At 43.7% G+C, this 15,000-nt stretch overlaps 1 protein-coding gene across 1 annotated transcript in view; it reads right to left on the bottom strand.

Annotated features, from left to right (window-relative positions):
* Positions 1-15,000, bottom strand: part of LOC134464240 (FERM and PDZ domain-containing protein 4-like) — a 41,209-nt gene that overhangs the window by 23,198 nt on the left and 3,011 nt on the right. The window contains exons 2-3 of the mRNA XM_063217715.1: positions 6,431-6,533; positions 88-133 (exon numbers count right to left, since the gene is read on the bottom strand). Of these exons, the coding sequence (XP_063073785.1) occupies positions 88-133; positions 6,431-6,533 (149 nt within the window). The remainder of the gene's footprint in view (positions 1-87; positions 134-6,430; positions 6,534-15,000) is intronic.

Genomic DNA, 15,000 nt, shown 5'->3' with positions numbered 1-15,000 from the left:
TGTGTGTGTGTGTGCGCGTGCGTGCGTGCGTGCGTGCGTGTGTGCGTGCGTGCGTGTGTGTGTGTGTGCTTGCATGTGTGGACATACCGGATAGGGTTGTACTACTGTCAGCATAATCGACTCCTTGCAGCTCCTTAGTGCGCATGAAGACAAGACAATACAATACACAATACATTAACACATTACATTAAATTACATCATATGACACATTGGACGTACATTACAAAGGAGAGACAGAATAGTATACCTTTTTCATCATACCTTTTGGATGATGAGAAAGGTTTTACATGGGTATTGAACTGTTTTGTTTGCACGGTTATTTATTTTAACCCAAGAAGACCTCATTTGTACGGTTACCCACCCAAGAAGACCTAATGGTTCAAAATATATTAACAGAATTGTCAAGGTAAATATGCATTCATGTTGCAGCCTGTCTTAAAGTTTGGACTGCACAGATGTCAATCCCGGTGGGAGCACATGGCACATGAATGAACAGGCCTATGTCCAGTCTCTGTAAATGTCCCAGCACTAGGTTTAATAAATCTTCTTGGTTCATCTGTGACTGGTTAGTCTATGCAAATAATTTTGCACTTTGTGATTTCCTTTGTGAAGGAAAGAAAAATAGGCAAGAAATGGAAAACATAGACATACTACAGTACATGAATACAGAGAGATAAAATAGGTCACAAACATTACTAACTACTACACTAAATCAAGAATTGGGATGAATTTCCACAATTTGCAAATCAGATACTGGCCTACATATTCACATACTACTATGCACAGATACACCAACGAAGGCAAGGAGATTGTTGAAAAGACATATTTAGGTTAGGCTCCGGGAGGTCATACAGAGTATTCCAGCAATGCTGGAGTTCCCAGATGCCAGAATATCTGTTCCTCTTGGGTGAAATGTGTTTAGAGGCACCAGACTGTAGTGGGAGCTGAGAGACGACAGGCGGTGAACTCTTTCCCTTTCACACACACAGGAGAGAGATGGCAATGCACTCTCACAGGCACATACCCCTGCACACACTGTCACAGCAGACACGCACTCTGGCACACACTGTCACAGACACACATAATCAGCCAAGTCTACACACGCGCGCGCACGCACACACACACGCACACGCACGCACACACATGCACATGCACACACACACACACACACACACACACACACACACACACACACACACACACACACACACACACACACACACACACACACACACACACACACACACACACACACACACAGTGGCAGCAAAATAGGTCCTTGGTTTTTGTAGCGTAAGTTTGAGGAGTTTTGTTTCCCCACAAGTTGAAATGTCACCAGTCGGCCATAAGAACCCTGATTCAGATTATAGTGTGCAGCAGACTCAGCAGTAGAGACAGGCCCGGCCAGTCACACAGGACTTGCTTGGCGAATGTCACAGTAGGGCCACTCCCATTAACTCCCTATCACAGTGCATTAAAACAAGCACTTTCTGGTTTCCAGTTAAAAACGTGCAGCTCTCCACCTCAGGTCTGCGAAGGTCCGGTACACAATACATTTTGCACTTAGAAAGTAGGACCGGACCATCTGTGTCAAATCCCATCTGTCTATGTGTTGAATTAACACTGCAACATTTCCTGCCAGGGCCAGTGAGGAATGTCCAGGAAGTTAAGTTAGGATGAATCAAAGGTCCACTTTAACAAGAGGCTTTTTTGGTATGCTATAAATACTGTTACTAATTATAATACTAATAGTGTCCAAAATTGTATTTTATAAGACCAAAAATCTTATGAAAAGCATTATAAAATCGGATTGGCAGTACAAGATTGTAGTTTCTAAGTTCAGGTTGCCAATTTCTGCCTACTTATGAAACTGAAATTGAGGCAAGTATTGCACTTTAGCAACTGTTAAATCTTGATACTATTAATAATCTCCAAAATTGCATTTCATGAGGCCAAAAACGTTATTAAAAGTGCTATGAAATTGGATTAGGTGGTACAAGATGTCAATATAAGTTCAAAACATGCTAAAGCAGATCTATCACAAGGTTACATGGCGCTATTCTGACATGCCGCTATTCCGACATTGATGTCTATTTTCGCAATACCAGCTCGTTTTCCACCGAGTGATGATGTTCCTCCATGCCGCTATTCCGAAATTGATGCAATATGCTTTTGTTGCACCAAACCATTCTCAGAATGCTGACACTCAAACTATGAAGCCCTACACTATCAGGACAGTCGACATTTCCCTTCGTATTCATATAAGGTTGTTGAATCTAAAAAGGAGCTCTCCACATGTGTCGTGCTGAAACCAGTGACGTTAGACACTTTGCCACTTGCCAAGTTACCCAGTCGAGCACCAATTCCAAAATCATGCAGAGACATGATGGAGCACACGACCCTTGTCTTTTTTGTTTGTTTGTTTCAGAGCAAAGAGCTGCTGTCATGTCCAAAAGGTTGGTTGTTTCGGGGCAAAAAAGAATGTGAGGAATTAAAAAAGGCAAGTCTTACAAATAGGCCTATTAATCTGAAGTCGGTCCCGCCTCTTAGATTGTCGGAATAGTGGCAAAGAGAGTTAAGATAAGAGGGATTACAGACGTCATCACAGCATAGTATGGCTTGGCCGCGAAGGGTGTCACATTTCTTCTACAGGGCATGAAGATAAACTGCAATGCCACTACCGCCAAGGTTGGAGTGTGGAACAGTGATAGGACGGCATGAATGCTTGTCAGCTGTTATCCACTGCAATTACTGCGGACGGACAGTTGCAGTTCATTTGGCCACACACTACGCCCACGGTACTACACCGAGGCCATTGCATTTCCCCTCGAGTGATAGTTCTTATCCAATCTAAATTCTTTGATACCGGTATGTCGGAATAGCGATTGCCCCCCCCCCCCATCACAACTACCTGTGAGGCAGGTATATAACACGTTATCAATGGTGCCAGAGTTAGCTGCTGATACTAATAATAATGATTTCCAAGCTCAAAAACATGTAGCATTATGAAATATGATACATGTAGGTGGTGCTATATTCTAACTTCCAAGTTCATGCTTCCAATATATACAGAAGAAAGGCTAGTTCTTGGCCCTACCGTGTCTTAACGGTAGGGCACTCGTATGCTATGCGAGCTCGGGTTCGATTCCGGCCTCGGTCCTTTGCCGACCCTTCCCCATCTCTCTCTCCCAAACGTTTCCTGTCTCTCTCTCAAACTGTCCTGTCAATATTAAAGTCTGAAACACCAAACAAAAATTCTAAAAAAAGAAACGCTAGCTCTTGCAGTATACCATTGTGGCAGTTATTTCACATTAGCGACAATGCCTCTTTTAGCTGTTGATACTAGCCTACTAATAGGAATCTCCAATTGCACTTTATAAGGCGAAAAAACAACTTGCGGTATGAAATTATATATGGTACTAGATTGTGCCTGCTAAATCTATGTTGTCATTCTCTGTAGAGTAGAGTAGAGTAGAGTAGAGTAGAGTAGAGTAGAGTAGAGTAGAGTAGAGTAGAGTAGAGTAGAGAAGAGTAACTCTGCCAATGCAGGGCATCTAATCCCATTGGGAGTAAAATGTTATAAAAGAAATCACCACTTTTATAGTATCATATGTGCTATACAATTAATCCCTCATACACATTCCACATGTATATGCTTTTGTACACTAATCATACCAAGTATAAGGAAAATGAGGCACAGGCCACGTTTACAGTATAAAAACTGTGCAGTCTAGGCCTATATACGACTGTTTTTGAAAGTTTTATCCTGTATCTTTATTTGTATTATATTTATATTACTGCAGCAGGTATAGCACATTAGCGGTGGTGCCGTGGTTGGCTGTTGCCAGATCCGTCAGACTTTCATTGCTCATTAGCCCTCAGAAAACCAGCTCAGTAAAAAGCCTTAAAGTTTCAGTGATGAGTCTGTTGTGGGAGAGACAGTTGGAGGCGACTGGAGAGGGGAGGACTACAAATCTCTTACATAACCACTTTAGGCTCTATCTATGCCATTCAAAGAATAATAAAGACTTAATACATTTGCTGGCTTTGGGAAAGTCATTGTCTTAAAAATCCCTAACAGGGTAGGGCCATTCAGTGGCGGCACTATCGGCCATTCATGCTCAGCCAATTCAGTGGGTATCTGGCTTTTTTGTTCGGCCGAAAGCCTTTGAAGCCAGTGCCGATCCCTTGAGCGCCATGAGTGGTCAGTCAGAAAAGAAGCCTGGATTCTCTGAAGACACCCAGCGGCTGCAAGTCAAAAGCAAACAAAACAAGAGAGCTTGCACATGCATGCACAGCATGGGGTTCGGACAACTCAACACAGAATGTACTACACACACCACTCTCTCTCTCGCTCTCTCTCTCTCTCTGTTTTACACACATTCACACTCACACACCACACAAAAAAGAGAGAGAGGGAGAGCCACCTCTACGGAGGAGAGAGAGAGAGAGAGAGAGAGAGAGAGAGAGAGAGAGAGAGAGAGAGAGAGAGAGAGAGAGAGAGAGAGAGAGAGAGAGAGAGAGAGAGAGAGAGAGAGAGAGAGAACACTGCGGAGGACAGTGGCTGAGGGTGCATGATGATTCTGCCAGAGAGCTCCCTTAACCTGGCCTTGAACTCCCCCACGCTCCCCGAGACCCATCGCAAGACCCATCCCAATGCTGCCCACTGCACTATACGCGTTTTGTTAGACTGGACAGAAAGCATTTGGAAATGGCATTAGGAACGACCTTGGCTTGACCGAGCGTCATTATACTCTCCATTTCTCTGGACCAGTGACGCCAGGGGGATGGGGGCACAAAGGGGTCAGTTGTTCCGGCCCCTGGGAGAAAGGGGGCCCAGAATTAGGGTCCTCATTACATTACATTGGGGGGAGAGAGTGGGGGGGTTATATGGCTTTGTCCCAGGCCCGGCCAAAGCTGACAGCAGCCCTTCTCTGCACTGTAATATGAACTCCTTCAGACTAGTATGGATAGAATGCATTGTAAAACAGGCAAAGTTTCAGCATTATTATATTAGTGGACAGACTTGGCGATGACGTGACACACCTGACGATGTACATTAGATGATCATTATCGGATAGATGAAGTGAGGAAAGCTTAATAGCCCGCTTGAGTGGAGGGATGCTGAGGAGAGACTGACAGTGTTGGTGGATGAATGGCTGGACCAGCGCTGTATCCATATGGCCTACCCACCGATCTGCACTACAAAAGCTAGTACAAAGCGCACTACAGTAATACTAAGAGTTAGAGATAAGGTTGGAGATAGGGCTATGGTAGCCTCATAATGTGCAATTTGAAAGAAAAAAAAACCTCCTGCACACTGACCATTTTGTTTTAGTAGCCTCTTACTGCAGCAGGGGTCGCCGGCGACCCTATTCACTTGCTGAAAATGCTTAACTACATCATAACAACATTGCTATGCCATTACAGAGAGCCATAGTGCTGCGCTAAGGGGTTAAATACACAATATTTCAGTCCTAGACATTCATCAGGTACATTTTTAAATTTTGTAATTCAGCACCATATTATGCTCCAGCCCACCAGTAGAACACCTACTTGTTGCAAAACCATTACTGCCACACTACTATGACAACGTAACACAGTCTTTAGCCCATTTGCTCTTTGCTGAAAACAATAAACTGCATCATAACAAGATTGCCCTGACAATGCCGAGAGTCTTAAGTAGCCAATGAACACTTGGTCATAGTTTGGTGACAATAAGGTTGTAACACAGACTCTGCGCTAAGGGGTTAATAAGAAGTAATGACTTGGTCATTGTAGGTCTGAGGAGAGCTTTTGTTTCAGCTTCTGCATTAGGTGACACAGGCTGAAATGCTTTCACAATTGCCTTTCCTCTCTGCCTAAATACAGTACATTAGGCAGGGCCTGATTAGGGCCATAAGGGACAGTGGCACATTGCCCAGGGGCACCAACCATTTACAATCAGTTAGGGGGCACCACATGACACAAACTACACAAACATTGTTCATAAAGGGGGCACCTGCGAGGTGTAGTGCCCGGGGGGACCACAGTGTCTTAATACGGGCCTGACATTAGAATTAGGGTTAGGGCCCTGTCGGGTACCCCATTTCGAGTCTGATCTGAGTAAACTGGGAACACTGATGGTGGGCTAGACCCGAAACGTTTGTCCCCTGTCTGTCAGTTTTATTTACTTTTTTCGGCTTTGTTTAATACAGTTTTTGATTATGCATTCAGCTCCAGTGTGCGACTCCTTTCTTTCTTTTCATTATACTGCTCTCACTGCTCTCTACTTCCAACTCATTTCCTGTCACCAAAAAAAGGCTAAAAAGCCCAAAAACGAACGTTACAAGAAGAGTTAGAGCTATCTTAACAGGCTACTGGTAGCTCATTTCGATGAAGCAACCCATTTTGACATCGGGAGAGAGGAGAGTAAGGGGAGAGTGTATACCTGACAAGGTCGATGACTCTCTCTCTGGGTGCAGAGGCCACCGGCTCATCGTTGATCATGATGATCTCATCTCCCGGAATGAGCTTTCCCTCGGAAGGACCTCCTGAAATCACATGAACACACACACACACACACACACACACACACACACACACACACACACACACACACACACACACACACACACACACACACACACACACACACACACACACACACACACACACACACACACACACACACACACACACACGCTCAGATATACAGTACACACACAGCTCATTGTCTAAAGTGGAAGATTAGAAGGTGTGTAGTGAACGTGCTAGAAATTAATTTGACCTTAATCGCTACCCACTTAAGTCATTGTGGGAAGAGGGGATGACAAATTGAGAAGGAGGGACAACGAGAAAGAGTGGGAGAGAAAGAGAGAGAGTGAATCGAGTCTAGTGAATAGAGGCGGAGGCCATGGGGGAGGTGGGGTGGGAGTGGGGAATGAAGCCCAAGAAACTTAGTGAGAAAAAAATGGCGGAAAAATACACGACACGAACAGAGAGTGACTGCGAAAACACAGCGAGCAGGCGCAGAGCCACAGAGAGAGAGAGAGAGAGAGAGCGCGAAGGGAGGCAGACATGACAGAGAGGGATGAGCACGGGAGGATGAGGAGGCGTGCGACAGCCAAGATGAGTGAGGGAGAGAGCAAGGCAGATCGAAGTGAGGGAGGAGCATGTCATGGGCCCACTGATGGACCCGCGTCGTGCCCCCATTGTGTGAGCAGAAGATAGATGATGAAGATCATTCTTTTTGGGTGTTCTGGGTGCTCAGCCTGTGTCAGCACCTCCCCCCCCCATATCCTAACTGACTAATTCAAATTAAATGTTAAATTTCCCCACTTCACATTCAAAAAAAAGTGTCACATTTGTGGCTCGCCTGATTTTACCATCCCCTCGTACTACATTTCATTCACACAATGTAGTGTGAGTGTGGTGCTGACATCAGATCTGTCTGCACAGATGGGTGCGTCATCCACCTCCTACATCAGGGCTATTCAATTCGAAGTCACCGAGAGCCAGTTTTTCAAATTCCCTCCAGTGAAGGGGCCGAACGTAGAATCTGTGAAATTATTATATGTGTATATAATAAATGTGAGCAGCACGGTGTCTGAGGTTGGGGTGCGAAACCAGAGAAAACAGATATTAGCTTTTCTATTTCTTAGTACCCTTAGGATGGTCTATTTATGACAATGTTTTAGATAAGATTTCACTCTCATGTGAATGCATAGGAGAGATACCCCCAACCTGAAGTGTTAGTGATTGCAAATTATACACAGCCACAGATGGCACAAATATTTGTTTTCATTTTGTTCTGACCTTATGGGGGGCCAGAACCTTGCCATCCAAGGGCCGCATTTGGCCCCAGGGCCGCCATTTGAATAGCCCTGTCCTACATTATCCAGTATAGTAGGCTAGTCAAGACTTTCAATCTCTCTCTCTCTCTCTCTCTCTCTCTCTCTCTCTTTCTCTCTCTCTCTCTCTCATTACAAGAGGGGTCATAGGCATTAGTGCCAGGCAGCAGACACATTCAAATCCCCTCTCCCGTTAGTCTTGCCACAGAGTGCTTCCCCCCCCCCCCATTAGCACAATCAGTCCAAATTCATATAAACATCTCTTCCTGAAAAAAGTCTCATCTGTCTATAACTGTACGCATCATTTTTTGAAATGTATAAACATCCCTTCCTGAAAACAATTCTCATGTTTCTGTATCAACATTTCAAATTCAGTAACATCACTTACTGCATATTTCTCAATCGCAGGTAGGCCTATGTGGCTCAGGTGGTAGAGGAGCCTTTTGTAACAACGCATTACGTAATAACACCGCATTACATAATAACGTAATAAATTATTACATAATGCAGTGACAATTTACGCATTGTGTAACACCATTTTCCGCATCTTGTAATAAATTATTACAGAATGCGTAATTTATTACGAAATGCAGCAGCTAATTTTTTTTTCATAATTGAAATGTAAGACCATGGTGCATTATGTATTAATCTATAAAAACTGATGGATTTTTATGCTCTTGGATGTAATAAATACAGTATAGCACACCCATAGTCTCAGTGATGACAATAGAAGCTAATTCACTCCAGTGGAAGGTATGGTATCATCACTGCTTTCTCTCTCTCTCTCTCTCTCTCTCTCTCTCTCTCTCTCTCTCTCTCTCTCTCTCTCTCTCTCTCTCTCTCTCTCTCTCTCTCTCTCTCTCTCTGGCTATGCATGTGGTAATGTAAAATATTTATCAAAGATATTAAATGACGAACTTTGTAATTAGATATTGTTCTTTCTTTTTTTCCCCAACTCCCATTGTCATTGTGACACAGCACTCCACAGGACACGAGTGAACACTGCACACACGTAATTGAATTTATGCCTCACCCGTGCAAGGGGGCAGCCCTCAATGGCGCCCCAAGGGAGCAGTGCGGCAGGACGGTACCATGCTCAGGGTACCTCAGTCATGGAGGAGGGTAGGTTGACTATTCCCCCCACCAACCTGGAGTCGGGAGTCGAATTGGCAACCTGTGAGCTACAAGTCTGATGGCCTAACCGCTTACCCATGACAGCCCTTGCACTGCAGTGCCAATATAAGAACACAGGGAAATATGTAATAACGGAAAAATTATCTAAAGTTGCCACCGCAGGAATCCAAGTAAAAACTGGGAGGAAGTGGAAGGCCCAGGAGGCCATTGAGAGAGCAGGCACTGCTGCAGCAATAATCCTGAGAGTGTTGTCTTTCCAATGATACCAGGCACACCTGTGAGTCTCAAATTATGTGGAATTTAGGTTGCTCACAATCTGGACATGCCGTTTTGGCCAAAAAAGGGGGCTTGCAGGAGGAGGAGTTCAAAATGTATCCTCAGGCATCACTGTCTGAGTGACCATTTTGTTGATGTTATTATACCAAAGTTTAAGTCTTGGAATAGATTGATGAAATTGTGAGTGATTGAAACATCCTGCTTTGTAAGTGGTCCTGTAGCATTGCTAGCTAATTTACTTGATGCACTCTGAGGTTTCCTTAAGGCTGTTTTGGCCCATGCTTTTTCAAAACAATCTCATGTTGGGGACATATGTATGTGCTGAGTTGAATTAATAATGTAAGCTCCCATTGACATTTTAACACATCAAAATCAGCTTTAAACATCAACACTGTATGCCAAAATATGAACAGTAAGCTGTGCAGTGGCACAATACCATGCTCTGGTTACCTCAGTCATGGAGGAGGTTGGGAGTGGGACAGTAGAGGTCATGGAGAAGAGCAAAAGTTAACCAGAGGCGATACACAAGGAGGAGGAGACAGTACTGTCCAGCCCTACCCTCCTCCATGACTGAGGTACACTGAGCGTGGTAGAATGCCACTGCAATACTTTCTGAAGATATAGCTAGGGACAACTCCTTTGTAGTGATGAGTGATGAAGGCATTGCCATTGTGTGCAACACTTCCACTATTGATTTCTAGACCAATTTCATTTTCATGAATAGTCATTAAGTGCTTTAAAAAAATATTGTATATGGTCCCTTTTAAAAACCGAGGTCAATCCAAAATTAGATTCATGGCAATTTGCCCAAAAACACCACCGCAGAACAAATGATGCCGTAAGTAGCATCACCCATTTTGTAATGAAATAGCTGGAGGACCCAAAGGCCTAGGCAACATTTAACACAATACAGCCTGTTTTATTGCTAAAAATACTAAACAACATGAGTGTTAAGTGTTTTATCATAAAATGGTATTATTCCTTTTTACTAAATAGGACACAGTATGTCAGAGTACACAATTCAACCTTAGGGGCTCCCCAAGGTTGTGTGACTTCTCCCATCTTTTTCACAATCTATACAAATGTTTGTGTGAGTAAACACCCACACAACTAAATGTGAAGTTCTCAGATGACACTGCAATCCTGGGGTTAATATAGGATACAGCATTATACCATTCAGAGATTCAGTTTGTTGACTAGTGTGTGATGCCAATCATGTTGTTGTCGATGTCAGTACTATGGAGATACACCACTCACTCTGTCTCAGAGTGTGCCTAGTTCTGCCCACTGGATATACTGTACACTAGTTCATCTCTCTCTCTTTGTACCCATATTCTGCCTGCCAGAGTTATGCCAGTTCAAGTCTTTTTTGCTCAGTGTGCCCAGTTCTAACCACCCGAAATTTTGCCCTCCAGTCCAACTCTCTCTCTGCCCAGTTCTGCCCACCAGTCCAAGCCTCTGTTGCAGAATGTGCACAGTTCTGCCCACCAGAGTTATGCCCCTTTACAGTGTGCCCAGTTCTAACCACCCAAAATACACCAATTCTGCCCACCAGGCCAAGTCTCTCGCAGTGATCCAGGTCAAGTCTCACTCTTTCCAGTTCTGCCCACCACAGTTGGCCAGTTAAAGTCTCTCTGTTTTCACAGTTCTGCCTGTCAGTCCAAGTTTCTCTGCTCCGTATGCCCAGTTCTGCCCACCACTTCAAGTCTCTCTTGCACAGTGTGCCCTGTGTTACCAATTTAAGTCTCTCTCAGTGTGCCCCCAGTTTTGCACACCAGTCCAAGTCTTTCCCACACTGTGTGCCAAATTCTGCCAGTTCAAGTATGTGTTTTTTGCATATGCCCAGGTCTGTCGACCAGTTCAAGTCTCTCTCACACGGTGTACCCAGTTCTGCCCACCAGAGTTATGCCCCTTCAAGTTTCTCTTGCTCAGTGTGTCCAGTTCTGCTTGTCTGTCCAAATCTCTTTAGTCTTGCTCTGTGTGCCCAGTTTTGCCAGCTCTGCTCACCAGTGCAAGTCTCTCTCGCTCAATGTGCCCAGTTCTGCCCACCAGAGGTATGCCAGTAATGCCCACCACTCAAAGTATCTCACTCAGTTCTGTCTGCCGGAGTTGTGCCAGCTCAAGTCTCTCTCGCACAGTGTCCCCTGTTCAAGTCACCCTGTGTGCCCAATTCACGTCTCACTCGGTGTGCCCCCCGTTTCTCCCCACCAGTCCAAGTTGCTTCTGCACTCTGTGCCCAATTCTACCAGTTCAAATCTCTCTAGCCTTGGTCTGTGTGCCCAGTTTGGCCCATGGGAGTTATGCCATTTTAAGTGCCTTGTTGTGTGTGTCCCCAGCTTTGCCCATTTCTACCAGTTCAAGTGTCTCTTGTTATATGTGTACAGTTCTGCCTGCCAGTCCAAGTTTCTTTAGCACTATGTGCCCAGTTCTGCCCACCGGAGTTATGCCCCTTCAAGTTTCTCTTGCTAAGTGTGTCCAGCTCTGCCCACTGGAGTTATGCCAGTTCTGCTTGCCAGTCCAAATCTCTCTAGTCTTGCTCTGTGTGCCCAGGTCTGCCCACCAGAGTTATGCCAGCTCTGCTCGCCAGTGCAAGTCGCTCTCGCTCTGTGTGACCAGCTCTGCCCACCCGGGATTCGAACCCCTGACTTGCACCATTGCAGTCAATTGTGTATACCACTACACTACACAGACCTGGGAAAGTCACACAAATTCTGTAAATTAGGACTATGTATGCCGTATGACACTGTGTGTCAGGTAGCTCAACCTTGGGCAATCATGGATTAGCAGGTTGACCATGAATTAACAGTTGGCCTTAAAGCATGATGATTGCGAGTTCGGTTCTCAAAAGAGAATCAATTTGAAACATTTTCCTACATTTAACCATTCATTTTATGGTATGATCTCAGATCAATAATACGTAATTAATAATGCAAGCACACATGGGAAGTTCCCATTGACATTGTAACACAGCTCTGCACACAACAAAATCAGCTTTAAACATCAACACCATAAGAGGGATATCAAAAATATAAACAGTATGGAAGTTGTGCAGTTGCACAATACCATGCTCTGGGGACCTCATTCATGGAGGAGGTTGGGGGTGGGACAGTTCTATGGTCATGGAGAAGAGCAAAAGTTAACCAGACGATACACAAGGAGGACACAGTTTGTAAGGAGTTGCCCTGACCAAAGAACTGTCCCACCCCTCTATCCTTCCCCATGACTGTGTGCGTTCCAATATGCAACCTTGCTTCCTCCACTTGTGCTTGTGGCCTCGCCCCGCCTTCTGGCCCCACCTCCGTGGAGAAAACAACAAAGTTTCCCTGCTGTCAAAACATTTTTGGGGGGACTATTCTTCATTCACCATCCAGTTTGTAAATGAGAAAATGACTTTACAATTGAGCTTTTGCAAGATATTATATATATAATGCTGTTGTCAATGATGTCATCATGACATATTACTTACCACAAGCACAAGTGGAGGACACAAGATCACATATTGGAACGCACACACTGAGGTACCCTGAGCATGGTAGAATGCCACATCAATACTTTCTGAAGATATAGCAAGGGACAGATCATTTATGGGAATGAATGATGAAAGCATTACTATTGTGGACAGCACTTTGTCGTGGTGAGGTTTTCCCAGGTGGACTTTCACTATTAATTCATGATTCAAAGCAGATGTCACCAATGAGGTTTATGTGTTAGTTCATAACCTGAAAACATCTAAAGCTCTCTGAAGAAAATACATACCTACAACAAAACTGGCTAGCAGAAAGGCTGAATGGCTAGTCACTCTGGAAAAACACTAGTGCAAAAAAGTTTATGTCAAACCCTGACTTATAGACAAACATCTCACTCCATGCAATTTGGGTTTTGTCCACATTATTCTACTGAAACCAGAGATGAGCAAAGATAAAACAAAAAAATAAACCAGAAACTGGCAGAGTGACCATGACTAGGGTTGTGTGTGTGTTCTGACCGTCATACAAATGGCTCTTTGGTGTAGCGGTTAGAGCTGCAGTCTTGTGTGCCAGGAGATCCAGGTTTGAGTTACTTGGCACAACTAGCTTTAAAGAAAAAATGGCAGAGATACAATGGCAGAGATACAGTATGCCAAGGTCTGTATGTGAGTTCAATAAACAAAGTGTATCTTGTAAATCTTGTCCAGGTATCTTGCAAAGCTTCACTAATGCACCATTTGTGGTCTCAGAGTGCCATTTTGTGGGTGATGCATGGTGCAGCATTAGTAATGATTTCGGTTGCACCTTGGTGCTTAGCATGATACTTTCACTTATTGGTGATATTTTATCAAGAGTAATCCTACAGCGTATATTAAATAATACTGACTTTTAAGGCAGTTTATAAGTTAATAACTTGTTATCAGGTAGTCACCTTTACCTCCCAGCTGCCAATGTTGGGAATTGAACCATTAACCTTTGGATTACCAGCCTGAGTCCTTAACCCCTTTCCCAGAGAGCTATGAACACAGATGTCCACTTGAACCAATATAGCTAGCTACCCGTACATACTATTTGATCTTTAGCACCATCTAGTGTTCCTAATATCTAATCGCATAGTTCAGGACAAAGTGTTGTATTTTTTTTTTTCGTTTTGAAAATTAAAGGAGAGGTCCACTTTTTGAACATTAAGGCCATTTTCTGAGTGGTCTGCAATGTTTTAGAGTCCCCCTCGCCGTTTATTTCATGTTTGCTGCAGTCTCTGTTATTTGGCTGATTTGGATTTGATCTCAACCAGCTTTAGAATGGCCGTCTATGTGCACCTGCAACTCTGTTCTTAAAATCACCGTCAACATTTGTTTTTAAGAATATGCAACTCACCAAGTGTTCAGCAGTATTCACTGGTATTCCTTAACAATTTTTGTAGCGAAATATGGCATCTGTCGTGTTTTATGTGTGTTTTATGTAGCAATTTGTAAATTAAGTTTCACTTTCACTTTCACTTTCTTTCACAAAATGGCAAATAAAAAATGACAGAAGCCATATTTCGCCTTGAAACGTGTTAGGGACTGCTAGTGAACACCCCTAACCACTTTGTGAGCTGTACACTTTCGAAAACAAATGTTTAAGGTGATTTTAAGAACAGAGTTGCAGGTGCTCAGACTGCCATTCTAAAGCTGGTTGAGATCAAATCCAAATCAGCCAAATAACAGAGACTGCAGCAAACATGAAATAAACGGTGAGGGGGACTCTAAAACATTGCAGACCACTCAGAAAATGGCCTTATGTTCAAAAAACTGGACTTCTCCTTTAAAAATACAGGGAAGGAAAGTATTTTATACACATTGAGCACCAAGTAGGCCTACGTAAAAGTAGCCTAAGTATTTCACCCCTATGCGCTGAGTACCAAATGGTAACAAAATTGGAATAATTTGGAATCTACACCCTTCAATGCATAATATATGATTTTGGAGGGTCTATGATGAAAACAAATGACAAAAAATAATGGCAGTCAAAAGCTTGTGTCACGAAATTTGGACAATTTAATCACAACAATGTCTCTGCGCCAACCCAAGAACAGTAACCCTAATATATCACCTTGCATTGATGACGTCGCATTATGATCACCCTGCACTCTCTGTAGCCCTACACCTTGGGGTATGGTAGGCTATCTGTGATGCTGCCGTCTTGATAATATACTGTGTGACTCTACAAAAAACATCAAAAAAGGGGTTAGAACGGCAGTATTCGATGACATAATTCCGTAGGCCTAAGCACCGCAGGTATTCAATGTG

This window comes from Engraulis encrasicolus, chromosome 15 (genome assembly GCF_034702125.1).
Source record: "Engraulis encrasicolus isolate BLACKSEA-1 chromosome 15, IST_EnEncr_1.0, whole genome shotgun sequence".
NCBI lineage: Eukaryota > Metazoa > Chordata > Actinopteri > Clupeiformes > Engraulidae > Engraulis > Engraulis encrasicolus.
The sequence above is the reverse complement of the archived record's forward strand: the minus strand, read 5'-3'. Positions and strand labels throughout refer to the sequence as shown.